This window comes from Anticarsia gemmatalis, chromosome 1 (assembly GCF_050436995.1).
Source record: "Anticarsia gemmatalis isolate Benzon Research Colony breed Stoneville strain chromosome 1, ilAntGemm2 primary, whole genome shotgun sequence".
In the NCBI taxonomy this organism is placed as follows: Eukaryota; Metazoa; Arthropoda; class Insecta; order Lepidoptera; family Erebidae; genus Anticarsia; species Anticarsia gemmatalis.
The window spans coordinates 916,211-932,764 of NC_134745.1; the positions used below are offsets into that span (position 1 = coordinate 916,211).

The following is a 16,554-nucleotide window of genomic DNA, read 5'->3' on the forward strand; positions in this document are numbered from 1 at the left end:
CAATTTAACTGTTTCTTCTTCATTACTCTTAAAAGAAAAACTCCCACTATCTTCTCAATAATTAATGTAACACATAATCTTATCTAACGCTTACACGTGACCGTTACACATTGCATACGTGGCGTACGTGGCGTTCGTGACATATGGCACATTCGTATGTTAATGCGAGCTCGTCCCCTATGCATTGAGATCTGGCACACGGTCGCCATGAGTGCAGTGGCCTCTGTGGCCTCAGGACTCTATGTGGTCAGTGGTCACTATCAATAAGTACAATGTAGCTTTGTTGAGATGGTCGTTCAACTTTGATTGAGTTTATACTGGTCTGTTAAGTATAGATATTTAATTTATAAATGACTAGAGGTCGTCCGCGTGGAAACCCTTCCCGTGTACATTCTGATCCTTCGGGAACTTCGGGATAAAAAGTTTTATTCTGGGTCTTCAGCTATCTACATACCAATTTTTTCTTAATCGGTTCAGTATTATTTGTAGTGAAGAGTACACATACTCACAAACTTTCGCATTTATTATAATAGTAGGATTTTTAAGTAGGTTTATATTGCTTTTTGTCGTTTTGATCTCTGAATTAGGTCTAACCCCTCCCTCGTTCGGGACAAAACCATTGGGACAGCCACGGGTTAAAAAAATACTGATGTTTACCAGCAAACTACTCCATATTTATCAAAACTGATACGCCCCCTGTTTATAAAGGTTATGTATTATTAGCGGTTAAATTATCTAGAAGATGTCTTAATGAACACCTATTCAACCTTCAGAAATCAATAAACAATTCAATTTTAATACAATCGATAGTGGCAATGACAATGTCGAAGTTACTATGAATAATACAAAAGATCACCCAGTTTGGAGCCATAAAACGCTGTTGAGCCCACCGGTCGGTAAACAATCAGTGACTTACCCGCTGATCGGTTCTTAAACTTTTTGCTGATAAATATTTATTGATGAGATTGATAATTCAGAGAAAAATGAATTCAGCTGAATGTCTCTGTTCTTCGAAAGACGCGTTAAAGGTTGGTCTTGGCTGTTGTCAATTAAGATATTGGTCTTTAAACCGTGTAAAAGGCCTTTGGGCGGTTTGAACAACTTTGACATTAGGTTGACCACTAACCGTACTGTAAGGTTGAAGGTATTTAGGGAGAGAAATCATAGTATCGACTGTCCAAATAATACTCTCTTTATTTAACACATATAAGCTAACACAACATACACACTACATTACGAAAAATGAAAATGTAACAATGTGTAGGAGTCTAGAAGAGCTCCCTAGTTTTATGGAGTCATGTGTATATTATGAACGGAAAAACCCATGTAAATTGTTGCAAAGTTATTATGTGGCTACTCGTATTTACAAAGAGGTTGGCAGTTAGTTGTGTGTGTCAGTAGGTCGTCCTACCGCCGTGGCCACTCCTTGTGGAAGCTAATGTAACTTCCGTTCGGCTCACCCTGACCTGCCCGGAGTGCCCGGCTCGCTTACACGTAAACATTAACTTATGTGTTGCTTAATAGTGTGTACTTTGTGTTGCGTAGTGATTTCGGATATTTAAATTGTGGGTTAGTGACAGGTTATGCGGGTAGATCAAAAAGTGCTGTTAAGTCACTGGTAGTTGTTAAAGAGATGATCCACTAAAAATGTAAGCCTAATCTTAACTACCTTAATGTTACTGTTACTGTATGCGTTTCGAATTTTTAAATGCTTACAGCGATGGCAGTTCGCTGGTTTAAAATGATTTATTCATGAAGACTTCATAAGAGTCGGTGATACTCTATCCCGAGTTTAAATTCCAGATAACAAACCTACAAATCTCTGATTAGAACTGCTATTAAATCTGGTTTAGGCATTTTCTCTTCTTCATCAATAGAGTTATTGAATCAACAATAATCAACATTATAAAAAAATTACGGATCAATCAATGATGTTGGACATTATTCTAGAGTATGTTCCATGTTGCAGGCGGTGGCGAGGCGGAGGCGTTCAGCGGCAGCCCGCGCTCGGACAACTACCGGCTGGAGTTCGCGCGCGGACGCACGTCGTCGCCGCGCACGCCGCGCGCGCCGCGCCTGCTGGCCGCCGCGCGCGAGCCCTCCAGCTCCGGCTCCGACATGTCCATACGACAACCTATCAAGATCAGGTAACTACATGCTTCCATACTAACTACTAGATGACTAGTTGTAGTTTAGTACCGAAAAAAATAGTTGTAGAAAAGTATAAAATGTATTATTATTCGTTTACTGTTATCGAATAATTATAAATGTAATAATTATGTGGTTATCCCCAACCCACAATTGGCCAGCGTGGTGTACTCAAGGTCCCTTGCTGATTACGGGAGGAGACCCTTGCCCAGCAGTGGGGCATTAATGGGTTAAATTTATTTTATCAAACTTTTCTTGATATGGTTTTTGTTTCATCATTATTTAGTTTTATTACGACTTGTTAATGACAGGTTCGATACCTGTAGGAACCATTTTTATCAAATTTTGAATCATTTAATGATTTTAAACTGTACTGCTGTTTCTGAGGTGTACACTATGTCACCTGACTGTAGAATTGTTTAAGAAATGAAACATGTCCTTGACTGTATGCTAGTGTATAATAGTTCCCATCTAATTAACAAACAGCCCTCCTAATACATTGCATGACAAACCCTGACGTGTACAAAGCATGTGATATGAAGTGCTTTTAACTGACTGATTAAATTATAACCCTCCCGCCTACCTTTTATAATTTTTTTTTCTTTTTCTTTTTAAAAAGACAACTCCCGCACTAAGAATTTCTCTTGTGCCGCGGGGACTTTTACAAACATACAAACAACGGACACAAAGTACAACCAGACCCGAAGCAATTATTTGTGGATCGCACAAATAATTGCTCCGTGTGGGAATCGAACCCACGACCTCCCGTTGCAGTGGTATCGGCGTGGCGACCTAAACCACTGCGCCACGGAGGCAGTCAAGTAGTAATAATATACCTAGTACAATATTTAACTATTTTTTAATGTTCGTTCGTAGTAATACCCATTTTATTTACTGTCCTGCTATAAGACAATTTTTATGTAATAAGCTTCTACTAGTAAAGAAGTATAAGTCTAACATTTTAATCGACAGCGACCTGTTCCTCTATACTGCTTTAAATTTGTATTAGTTATGTAGAATCTATTCAGCATATTGTTAAGTTAACCGCTAGTGTATAGAGGCAAGAGATGGAGTATTAGAAAAAAAAAAGTACGTTTTGAACTGACAATCCAATGAGTTCGAATCTCGCCCTCAAAATCAAATAAAGCAGAGCTACTGATGAAAACTTATTACAATAACATGATACTTTGAATTTTAATACTTAAGAGTCCGTTCTGTGTGCTTGTATAAGCAAGATGCATGCGTAAGGAGCTAATAAAATATGACCAACATGGTACCTATGGTAAATAAAAATCTAGGATAACGAAATGAAAAAGTTTTAGTTCTCCCATGCTACACGTCTAACCCCCGGTTATGAGTACTTATAACGGTAGTTTATCTATTCAATAGCGTTTTTTAATATAAGTTTAATCGTAATTGAATAGATAAACTACCGCTAAATGTACGTCAGAAATCGGGGGTAAATAGAGTACCAGCATAATTATAAGTAGTGAGCTAATTAATATTTAATGAGTTGATTGGTGTTTCCCGAAGGTGGTGATGTGTCGGTGTAGAGCTAATAACACTAACTGCATTGCGTCCGCGCAAACAAGGTGAGTGCTTGCTTACATCCTTACAAATACCTACCAATAAAAACCCCCCCTTGCATCATTTACAACCCTTGAAAACCCCTTTTTGGATTGATTTAGTGGTACAAAACGTAGTGGTAATTTACCCTCATAATTTGGTTAGATTTGGCTTTAAAGTAGATGCATGTAGGCTTTAAAATGAATGAATCTGTAATGCTTTGAAATAACTTTAGATTGAACGCAGACTTATGTCAAAACTGACTCAAAATATACTTGTCTTACAAAATATAGTCTATTTTTTTGTAATTCAAACCATTTTGTCTAGTCAAGACTGATTTAAAACAGACTTTGTTTAGTTAAGATTGTCTTCTTGTAATATAAACAGTTTCTAGTACAGTAGTCTATGAGACTTGAAGTTTGAAGTATAATCTTAATACAAAGTCTGTCTTACGTCGGTCCGACTATGGCTCTCGTTCAGTCTTAAGAACAAATTGTATAACTTGTACTAAGTCCTGCGTCCACGCATATACAGTGAACCAACGAAGGAGGATGAGGAAGAGCCCGCCATAGTGCCGATGTTACGGCCCGCGCCCGCGCCCTCCCGCCCCGCGCTGCTCACACACTGATCAGTTACTACCGACCTCTAACTCGGAGCGGACGTCTCAACCACTTTCAAATAGACCTGCCTCGCTAGGACGCCATGAATACATATCCAAGTATATTGAAGTGTATGTCACCTAAGCCCCGGTTTCGGAGGTACTTTGGAGCAGTTAATATTGAAATGTTACGTTGCCACGTAGCGTTTTTTTTCTCATATGAGTTTAAACGCTATTGAATAGATAAACTACCGCTAAATGTACTCAGAAACTGGGCATAACTCACGTGGCGACGGTGTGGCAACGTAACATTTCAATACTAACTGCTTGGATACGTAGCCAGCGACGCCGCCTTGGCGTCCCGGTGAGACAGGGCTCTAAGACTAATCATAGTTTTGTACGTACTTGTAATCTATGTAAACTTCTATTTATTTCACATCGTGTAGGAGTTTGTTACCTGATATATGTATGATTGGTATTGCCTTTGTATAAATTAAAATTAAATCCGACTTCCAAAAACGTGCCTTAATATTTTTATCTAAAAATTCTAATTGAGATACGGATAGTTGGATTTTTAAGAAGTAGTTTCGTGAAAATCATTTATAAAATTAGTTTTTTTGAAGTAGTATTGTGTGAGAAGCACCGGAATAGGAGTGTAGCTAACGATCTGGATGTAGGTGCGTCACGCGAGCCACCGGCCTTATTTGGGTCGACACCATGTATTTATGGCGCCATTCCATTCGCCAAGCCTTTTTCTGTTACGAAAGCTTTTAAAAGGTTAATTGTCATTTTTATTGTTTTTTTGAGACGGCAATATGACAAGCGAAGCTAGATGGAATTGTTGGACGATTCTCTAAAAATATTGTTGATCTTTAGGTAAACGAAGTAAATCTTATTAATATAAATGCAATTTGTTGATTTTGCACGAAGTTACTGAAACAATATTTATTTACCTAAAGATCAAACAACTCAAATAAGCGTGGTTTAAGACATTTTATTTTAAATACTATATATTCCGCGCCTACCCTAGACGTTAGCAAGAATTAAACATTTAAAACTTATACGTAAGTAACGTATTCTTAGTTGATAAGATTGACTCCGACGAGTGCTTTAAAACGCGATTTGTTACTTAAATCATTAATAAAGTTTATTTTATACGAATTAAAAATTAATTTACAATAATCAAACTGTTTTCGCCTGGCTACACTTTAAAAAGTAATTAATACCGGCCATTTTGAATTACATGTGTCAAAATATGTGGTCATAGTGAAAACAGTTTTTTTTTTTAATTAAGTAAATAGTTTGTATATGCAATAGCTGTCGTCTTCCATTGTAAGCTAAACTGGAGCTTTAATATAGACTTAATTGTAGACTTATTTTAGCGGTGCTATTCTTAGGCCTAATGTCGAAATGTCTCTACAATGTCAGCGGCATTTTCTGACATTTGGCATTTTTTGTATTTAACCCTCTGGTGCTACAAATATTATATTTATAAAATGTTTGATTATGTGAGCTTTTTATCATTATTGTTACACTATTACCTTTTCAAAAATGAGCTACATATTTAAGGTAAACTTTCATTTTAAGAAAAACTTCCCATGATATGACCCTTCCCGTCTACGAGTTTTCTGATATTTCAGCTTTCAAGTTACCACGGCTTGATATTCCTACACACTTTTCAAAAACAAAACAAAAATAACCTCAAAATGTCTATACTAATTGACTTACACGCAACTGACACTTAAACATCTTCATAGCACCCTCAATTAATAACATCCCCCGACATTTAGTGTCCATCAATCATAACACAAAGGTCTACCAGGCCGGGGTGCGCCGTGACCGGGTTAGCCAGTAGTCATGTAACCACGGATAATGGTCGCTCGCTGATCGATTGTCGCAATACTTAGGACATTATGAGCTGAAAATTACAGGGCGTGGTATTATTAGTGTTCGTAATTGGGTGTTTAATACGTTTTAATAGTGAAAGGAAGTTGTTAAAGCGAGTTATGGGTACTTTAAAAGGCGTACGACGCGACATGTTAAAAGTAGCGCAGTACGCTTACAATTTAAATCTTCTTAAAATTTCAGTTAATATTGCCTTTTCATCAAAAATATCGATTAGTTAGGCTATTTATCACTCAGCTGTAAATTTTAAAAGTTAAACCGCCATGATTAATGATTTTTCTTGAAAGATTTTTCCCAACTGTCATTATAAGTTTTTCGATTTTTGTAATAAAAAATTATAACTTTCAGTTCTTGTAATGAAAATATTGTAACGATATGAAAAACCTCACATTATGAAACAAGTTTATTTACTTTTATTTTTATTATACACTATGTAAACATATTGAATATCTAAATATATTTTAATATACAATAATGCATACAAAGTATATTTACATTAAAATATTATAAATACATATGATAAATGTAATATTATACCTTAAATATAATATAAAACGGTTCAATTGTATAAAAATATATTGTAAGCATAATATTCGTTATTTTTATTATCTGTATTCAGAGAGTACCATAGGCAAGTGTAGACTTGTAACATTTACTTGCAAGCGTAAAAATTTAAATATCAGAAAATTAATTAATTAATAATGTTAATCTGAAACTTAATGAATATCTTTAATAAATAGTAATCTGAATTTCTTTTCACCAATTTCTTTGGAAAATGTGATTTATTTTGCTAAATCCATAAATTAAATTTTCTAGTAACCATATTGGTAAATCAGATGTTTATGAAAAGTGTGGTGCAAGCGAATGTTTATAAAATTGTCATCTATAATTAAAGTATTGTAATAAAGTAACATAGATGTATGTGTATATAACATAAGCTAATGTACGGTGCATGTATATAATGTAGAATAAGAACGTTTATATTGCAAGTAATAAATATTTGTATAACGATTTTAGTTTTGTAGTTTCATTTACTTGTGCATGAAGTAGACGTCATCATCAGGCTCACATTAGATGTGACGGAACTTGGTATATAATATGGTCAGTGTCACCAATCCACAAACCAACCTCGGCGAGCGTAGCTTGACCTGAGAAATTGGTCCGATATTACAGTTTTAATTCGCCGCCAACTTGAAAGATACGAGTCGATCAGATAAACTAAAAAAAACTTGTAGTTGGTATAGTCATCCTAGTTTTAAAATTCATCGTAAATGTCACAGCTATTTCTAAACAACAGGGCTCTTGAGACACATTACTTCGCACCCTATATTTTAAAATGTCTCCCAATAAATGCAAGTACATTGTTTTAAAACGCGATTCGTTTGAAAATGTCAGCTATTTAAATATCAACGTAACATTATAAAGCTCAACTCGACGGACATGATAGACGAATAGCACGCTATTACGGACAATGGCCATTTTTATATCATAGAAAGGGTATAGGTACTTAAGCCGTTTTTCTTCAACTGGACAGTTAGGTATATCAATAATATTAATCATCAGATATAGAAGAGATTCGTTTGGGCTACCCAAAGAAGTAAAAGAGATAAGAAAATTATGACATAAATGATAATTTGTGTTACATTATGTTATTAGTTATGAGTACATTACTATGCAGTGGTTGTGATTAAATAGACAACTAGTTAGATATTTATTATAGTTTAACAGTAGTTTGTAACCTAGTCTCTAAATAATTAATGGGAATATTTTTCTAATTTTTGAGTGTCAGGATGTCACATAATCTATTGAACACGTCTTTTTCAGACAAAGTACCCCTCTGAACATTAAACTTTAACTCGTAAACAATCGCCTGACTGACCGCTATTACTCTTCGATACACCGAACCACTTCCCATCATGATTAGTATTAAAAATATATGACATGTGGTAACATGCTCCTACAGCCAATTACCGGTCAAAGGCCTCTCGAACCACCTGAAAAATAAACAGCAAGAAAAAACATAAAAATCGAGCCTTAATTCTCATACACATACATTGCAGTTTTTGGTCTAGTTGGCGTAACAAGTAGTGGTAGAAAGTCGTCAATGGATAGTATGTGTTTTGTTTTCGTAGAGTTGTACGGACATGCGCAAAGCTTGTCACGAGTTGCTTTGTGAAAAGTTTTTCAGTTTCAGAGCGCGCTTTGAGTGTTGTGTACACTTATCGGAAAAAATATAGTATTCGATTCGAAAAATCGCTAAGAATTTTTAGTTATCCCTTCATGTAAGGTGGATTATAAATATTTAAAGAACTTTTAGTACATAAAGAAAGTGTTTTCAATAAACTTTGACCAGTTAGTATCCGTAATCAAGTTAATGCATCGCGTTAATTACTTCGAGCTATTGTTTAGATAAGATACGATTGACAATACCAATCCATTATAATCAAAGTACGTCAAAGCAAAAACTAGAAAACAGCACAAGATTCACATAAAATATAGATTTACCTACTATTTTTCAAAGATAAATCTATCAAAATTGAGAAATACTTCAAACGTAACAAAACAGCCGACAACAATTATAACAACGAGTCTCCGCGGCGTTGCTTACGTCTGATTCTGACAGACCCTGATCCTTCTACGGTGGCCTTTGAAGACGTTCCTCTGGGGTCTGGCGGCGCCGCCGTCCCCCGGGCGTCCACCCGCCAGTGTTTAGCCTGCAACCACCGAGCCAAACTGTTGCCAGACATCCCAGAACCGACATCGGCCCCGCCGGTGTTGGTTCCCACACCGGTCCACGTGAACCAGTCGCCGGTCCGGACTGAACCGCGCCGGAATATGACGGCCAAGCCGGAAACTGTGCATGAAGCTCTCGAGGACAGGGATCCTAATAATTTGAATCAACATGTACAGGTTAGTTTGTAAAGAAATTATTTCTATAGGTTATTATAGGTTTCGATGAGGTAATGGTATCTGTTATATGAGAGTTCATTTCACTTGCTAGACTTGCTATAGTTATTTTATACATCAAAATTAGATAAAGGAGCATCGTTACTAACTATTTACTTCAACACGTCTAATTGCCAAATGGGTAAGTAGAGAACAAATAACAGTAGCATCAAGTCAATAATAAAACAACAACGGAATTAATCAGCAGAAAATAAGAACAATAGATCTTTGATTTGTTGGAAATCGAACTACGTAACTCGCGCTTAGTCACAGTACCGCTTTAGCTACTGAGCTTTCTGAAGAATATTAAGTAATTTTATAATTTCAACCTTCTATACAAGGGCAAGAATTTAGCAGTGAATTTTTAAACGGTATTACTTATTGAATAGTTGTTACATTTTTAAGTAAACAATCGATATTTAACAATAGTATTGTATGGGAGTGACCTTCGTCGTAGACCTGTGTGGTTCAAAAGAAAAAATACACGGATTACTTAATTGAATGGATTTTATATTGATTGAAAGAAATATATAATACTAGCTGACCCGCGCCACTTCTCTTGCGTCCAATAAGAGAGAATGAATGAAAAATACCAAATTTCATGCAAATTGGTTCAGTAGTTTAGGCGTGATTGAGTAGCAGACAGACAGACAGACAGACAGAGTTACTTTCGCATTTATAATATTAGTATGGATAGTATGGATAAAATGTATGAAAGTAGAGCCAATTCCTTTCAGAGTAATTGCTAGTTACAGCAATAGTATCCTTCTGAAGAGTAATGGATCTCTTGAAAAACTCTTATTTGTTAATAATGCAATAGTTATTTCTGCGTATTACTTATCTTATTATTACGAGTAAAATATTCAAATTTAACCCTTTGTCAGTACCTACGTTTTCACGAACGGAAGTCAATTTACATATCCTCCTTTTAAAGGCTTTTAGGGTGTTTCTAATTGAATAATTAGTGAAGCTTGGGTATAAAGAAACAATTTACTGTCTTGAAAGGTTAAGCAAGTAGCGCTATTTAGTATTTTATCATTCACTAGCTGACCCGCGCAACTTCACTTGCGTCACATAAGAGAGAATGGGTCAAATTTTTCCCCGTTTTTGTTACATTTTTCACTGGTACTCCGTTCCTATTGGTAGTAGCGCGATGATAGGTATATAGCCTATAACCTTCCTCAATAAATGGACTATCTAACACTGAAAGAATTTTTCAAATCGGACCAGTAGTTCCTGAGATTAGCGCGTTCAAACAAACAAACAGACTCTTCATCTTTATAATATTAGTATAGATTGGTTAATGCCATTGAAAATATTTGTCATCTTTTGTATTACGGCTAGTAAACCAGGCTAGTCAAATTGATGGTCACATTTGAGTACATTGCTGCTTTGACATAACGTATTAATCACTATAATCTAAGGGAGTAAACAATATACGGCATAGTGGGTTTTTAAAATATCATAACTTTTGAACTCTCGCTAAACGCTATTGAATAGATAAACTACCGCTAAATCTACTCAGAAACCGGGGGTAAGCCTCTCATTCCCAAACCTGTGATCGTTCTATCAATAGTGGAAATTTGCCCCTTATATCTGAAAGTTTCGAGCTTTCACTTGATGACCTTTATATATGGGTTATATAAAGAAGTCACAAACATTGTTGAAGAGCTTGTTGAGTTATATGCAGCGGAACCTCGTGTGAGACATGCAAATTGTTATACCATATCGTAATGACGTCAACATTTACATACCTTATTTAAATTGTACTTTTTGTACCTAGGTCTGGCCTTGAATATTGTAGCAGTAGAAATTAACTGAGTCTTTTAATAAAAGGTTTAGTTAGACAAAGGAGAATGCCCAAAAAATTATAGACCAAAAACTCAGAGTCGATTTAAATCATTTATGTTTGGCAAGGCATAGGGATCATATTCCAAATTTAATAATAGTTTTCGACAGAACTATGTCAAAATATTAAAATAATTCGTAACTTAGCTCATCATCGTCAGCTTAGCCTTTCTACTAACTATGTTGGAGTTGGCTACTATTCTCACCAGATGCAGCTGAATACCAGTATTTTACACGGAGCGACTGCATATTGGACCTCCACAACTCAGTTACCTGGGTTATAACACAAATACCGTCGGTAAGACTGGTTGCCAGCCTTTAAAGCTTCTGACTACTGATAACGACTGTCAAAAATCTTCGAAATTACATTAAGGGCCTTCCGTACACGTACGGAAACACAATTCTTCGACTTCCATGTATTTTTATTTAGTTAGCTATGAAAGTCGAAGAATTGTGTTTGAAGAGGAAAAACGTAGTCTGCGTTGATTTAGGTATTGCTGAGCAAATCGAGTAGGTAATGTATCCATTAATATTTTTATCTATAACAATGTCAAGCAAAGTTAATCAAGCAATGATAACAGACATTGTAGGTAAAAGCTACATCATAATGTAAATAATAAAGTAGATACTTATTGGATCAATCACAATCACGGTCGTTTGATGTGTGTTCTACAAACTACAAACCAATTTACTTTTTATACGTAATTTTACAGATTAATGTTGTTGGAATGCTTTGGTAGTTAGACCTTTGTTTACTGAACTAACTATTTTATTATACAATAATATAGGCACATAGTACGTTCACCAAGAAATTATTCGTTAGTTATGTATTTTCACAGCCCCCGATTTCTTCCTTGTGAAAAGGTTATCCGGATAATAAGCTAGAAAATGTCTCTATTCCGATCATTTATAAATGGTACCGGTCGGTAGTTTGGCATGATTAAGAAACAAAATTCAGTCCAAACCTCCATACCTTCGCATTTATAATAATAAAAAAGTATACTTACGTGAAAAATAACACCAAAGCTCACGAGTTTGTGCCACAAAACAATTAAACTCAAACAAAAAACTTATAAAAATAGGTTAAGTTAACATCGTTCTTTATCAGTTCAATCTAGTACAGCCCTTGATTATAGTTCGTTTCTGAACTATAAATAATTGCGGGTAAAAACTCTACATTAATAATATAGGCATACATACAAACGTTTGTTTCATTTCGTGCGTCTAAATTAGACGTGTTTTATTTAGTGGTATAAAGTGATTAATTGATTAATTAAAAAGTAATGTGTGAATAGAATAATCTAACCGTCATAAACCTCAATTTTGTTGGTAGTTATGATAACTTAACATTTAGGTTAAGAATGGTGGTGGTTTAGTGGTTTAGTATATCTGTCTACGTTTTGTCACTGTCACCTAAGTGCACTTAAAAGTTACTCAATTTTAGCATTATCGTCTTACATAGGTCACACAAACTACACAATCACACATTAAATACAGATTATTAAATTAATGAATGTTATTTGCTTCGATCCCTTATGTTCTTAATTCCTTTTATTCTCTATCCATCAAAATTCCTTTATCATGTCATACACCTGACCTTCTTGAACATGACCTTTATACCTATCTCTCTAGGGAGTATCTATTGGCAGTTATCGGAAGTCTCCACTATAACCTACGTGAACTTTAAGAAAACGGAAAGGTCATGCCAAGAGTTCGTGAAGCTAAAACAAAGTGCAAAAAATCTCATAAAGTCGCAACACATAAAACATTGGTGATATAATTTTCACTTTTTTTCTTACACAGTTGACAATGTCCAGACGGTTGCGTGACCACAGTCCACCACGGCCGACCACGGGTCACTCCCCTGCCGCTGTGTGCACTAATTATACCTACGAGCTTTCACCTTTTAACTTAAGAAACCTCTTAACAGTTAGCCTTATGTAAATTTACTACTATCTAGATTTTTTATATTTCACAAGTACCTACGGATAAAAGCTGAAACGCTTTGTTTGCACTGTAATATGTTATGCATTTATTTGTACTCAAGTGATGAGGCGCTCATAGTCAGTAGCGCTCACAAGTCGGTAAACAATCTGTGGGTTAAGCAACCCTAGACGCGGTGATTCTATAGATGGGTGTCTCCTAGCTTATGTGGGTACGTTAAAAGTCGGTCCCGGCTATTGTCAATTTAGATAATAGTCGTTAAGCCGTTGGTCTTTCGGTCGGCCTGAACAACTTCGACCCAAGGTTGACCACTAAAGTAAAATAAAATAAAAATAAACTCCAGTGATCACTCATCCCTCTTGATTGGGCTGGGAGTTATTTATAGATTTGCAATGAACTACGCTAAGCCGTTGAAAAAGTTACCTACGATGTGCCGATTTATAAAAAATACGAAAGCTAATTTCAGTGCACGCTACCGATTTTTTTTTTTTTTTTTTTAGATCTTTATTTATTGAGGGCTTTTAACTCTATGAGTTTAAGTCAGCCCCATCGCAACAAAAACAAAAATATCGACACAGTTACAATTATTTTCCGTTTCTCTAAACAATAATGTCTCAAAATCAACTAATTTAGGCCTTAAACTTTGTGAGTTTTACTATAAAATATCTAACTTATCCATTAAAAAGATTAAACAACTGTCCAACGACCTCTCCACTGTTAAACATACTCCTAAGAAAATATTTACATTCGTCACAAATAACTCTAAATGCCAACTGAATCTTTTCGTCTACGGTTTTTTCCGATATAAAAATATTCTTTAAATTCCAAATTAAATTCAGTAAGTCAAATTTTTTCTGTTTAGTACTACTAGGTTGTTCGCCAGTCATTTTCTCAAATTGTTCAGATTGTACAAAGCTGGGAATGGACTCAAACGAATCCACATTTTCACTCCGACTGCTTTTTGTCCTTGTGCTCTTTTCTTTTCGTTTAACGCTGTATTTATGTGGTAATATCGGGGAAGAAGAATTCATGTCTTGCTGGCCATCTGAAGAACTATGCACCACAACATTTGCTTGAACAACACTGCTGTATGTCCTATTTCCACTTGGCAAAACGTTGCTCAAGTCAATAGGTTTCTTTTTAACCATACTCTGACGTACCGACTTCTCACCTTTATTTTTCAAATACATTTCGAAAGCTTTTTTATAAGTGATGCTCTGGTCACTCATAATAAAACGAATCTTCTTCTCTTGCACAAATCGAGGGCAACATTTGTCTAGAGCCATGTGCGATCCCTTACAATTAGGACACTTAAATACAGCAATATCACAGTTAACGTGATCCAAGCCACATTTGGGGCAAACTATTTTACTCGACGAACAATATTTCTTTATATGCCCAAACTTCCAACACGCGGAGCACTGTGTAACTGGAAATACATATTTCTCGACAGTAAAATTACACCCGTATGCGTAAATAGACACGGGAGGATGTTTACTCTTGAAAGATAACCTCAAAGTTTCGCTGTCAACCCATTCATGAGCTCCGTTCAATCTCTTCAATCTTTTCACAGACAGAATGTCACATGACGCCAAAATATTTTCTAGTAATTCTTTCTCGTCAATATCCAGATCAACCCCTCTAATAATACCATAAGACAAATTAATATCATCAATGAACTGAGCTCGTATTTTCTTTTCAATTAATTTACGCTACCGATTTAAACAACACATTAATGATAGAGACTTATGACATTGACACACTGACATACAGACACAAAGGGCTCGCCGAAACTATGCCGCCACCACAATGGTTACTCGGTTCGATTCCGCTATTGTGATTACTGATTGAATGTATTTATTTGTAGGACTATTGATTTTTGTGATATAGTATTGCGTTCGTTAAAAGTCTATACAAAGAAGCAATTCATGAAACAAACCATCTACTGATCTCAAAAAAAAATCATCTCGATCATGGCAAACTCCAATAAAAAAAGGACCAATTATAATCTAATAAAGTTCAGAGCCCCTCACATGATCAATTATTGTATCAACCACATTGTAAATCTTTTGGCGATTGAAAAGAGTGGCCGTGAGTTTCTTGCTAGATCTTCTCATAAGAACTAGATCTACCCTTTTTTCAAGCTAGTGAGAGATTCAGTAATTGTAACATCAACAAATATTTGTTCCGGGTGTAATTCGAACCCACCACACGTAGCGCTACGTTTATTGCGACGAGGTGATGCGTTAACCACTGCGCGTTCAAATTTACAACTTCCCTCTTTCTACATCAAGGGCTAAAAAATCTTAAATGTTATTTACCTACAGATAGTATGGGACGACATAATCGGCGAGCCTGAAGGCGCGCGGAGCCCGGAGTGCGCGTGGCGACTGTCACACATCTGCTTCCGTCACGCTCGGAACTGGTGCTACACCGTCCTGGCTGTGCTGCTAGCCCCGCCCTGCGCACTGCTGCTGGGCTGCGGGTTCGCCTGCCTTGCCTTCGAGGTGAGCTACTGTCAGACACTTGTCAATTATTGTTTTTTATAGTTCAATGAGTTCAAGAGCAAATAGCTCTTGGGTGCAATATATGGTGGTGTTGTTACGACGTCATCTTCCGTCTAGGAATCGTAAAGTTATTAGAGTTGTTAAAAGCTATAAGTTTCGTTTACTTATAATAAAAAGTTCAACTTTTTTTTTAAGTTGAGTTAGTATGTGCTAGTACTTAGATCAGGGTGGAAAAATGAATACCCGATAAGACTACAAAGTGAAATTCCCTATTGTTTTAACACTCTTTATTAAAGATTTTTCATTACCCAACAAAACACAAATATATTTTATAAGTACTAATATCTTTCCTAGACTTTTTGTCTAAGCTTTATCGTTTCTTTTTTCCAGCAAATCTGGTGCACAGCTCCTTGCTTGCGCTGCGTGAAGATCTACTTCGCGTCTCTTCGCACGATGGTGCAGTCTTGTATGGCGGCCACCGTGGTCCCAGCGGCGGACGCCATCGGACATGTGTGCAGACATATCAGGGTTAACTATAGGAAGGATGCTCCCGAAGACAAAGACCTGCTGGTTATTTAAGATGTTTATTTAGTACTAAAGAATTGTAGCTCGGTTCTCTACCACTATCGACTACCGACAACCGGCTAGCCATCGAGAAATCTTGTATAATCATTTGATCAGCGCCTCTAACGGGCGTCATAGAAACTATTTTGACAGTACATTTTAAATGTCAAACTCTATATACTCGAAAATACCGAATGTATAGAATCGCGCTACTGATTTAAGAATGGTACCAATGGTATAGAAAGGTTTTTTAATTGATGGATTGTATAAAAGTACGCAGAATTTACTTTTTTTTAAATAACTATAAATTAATAATTGCCATAAGTGCCTTTTGTAAAATAGTTTTCGGTTATATAAATCTAACTTTTCACTATAAATATCGGTGTGTTAGATACTTGCATTAGATAAAATTTAATAAATAATAACTTATATAAGTAAATATATTCTTAATAATATAGATCTATAGTATCTTACTAACTAAGCTATTTAAACTAAGCTAAATTATAATTTATTTTAAATCAAAGTTAA

General features: G+C 35.8%; 2 protein-coding genes across 5 annotated transcripts in view; both read left to right on the top strand.

Annotated features, from left to right (window-relative positions):
* Positions 1-7,233, top strand: part of LOC142986038 (uncharacterized) — a 150,847-nt gene extending 143,614 nt beyond the window's left edge. For 3 of the 4 annotated variants that reach the window (XM_076134372.1, XM_076134281.1, XM_076134454.1), the window contains exons 20-21: positions 1,970-2,147; positions 4,249-7,233. In XM_076134372.1, the coding sequence (XP_075990487.1) occupies positions 1,970-2,147; positions 4,249-4,342 (272 nt within the window). In that variant the 3' untranslated portion in view covers positions 4,343-7,233. Of the gene's footprint in view, positions 1-1,969; positions 2,148-3,681; positions 3,741-4,248 lie in introns of all 4 variants that reach the window. The other variant, XR_012960334.1, reaches the window with a different exon arrangement.
* Positions 7,234-8,735: 1,502 nt separating this feature from the next.
* LOC142972141 (caveolin-3-like) lies at positions 8,736-16,515 on the top strand. The gene is made up of 3 exons (XM_076113408.1): positions 8,736-9,127; positions 15,283-15,462; positions 15,853-16,515. The coding sequence occupies exons 1-3, from the start codon at positions 9,053-9,055 to the stop codon at positions 16,039-16,041; spliced, it is 444 nt and encodes a 147-aa protein (XP_075969523.1). The 5' UTR covers positions 8,736-9,052; the 3' UTR covers positions 16,042-16,515.
* The last annotated feature ends 39 nt before the right edge of the window (positions 16,516-16,554 follow it).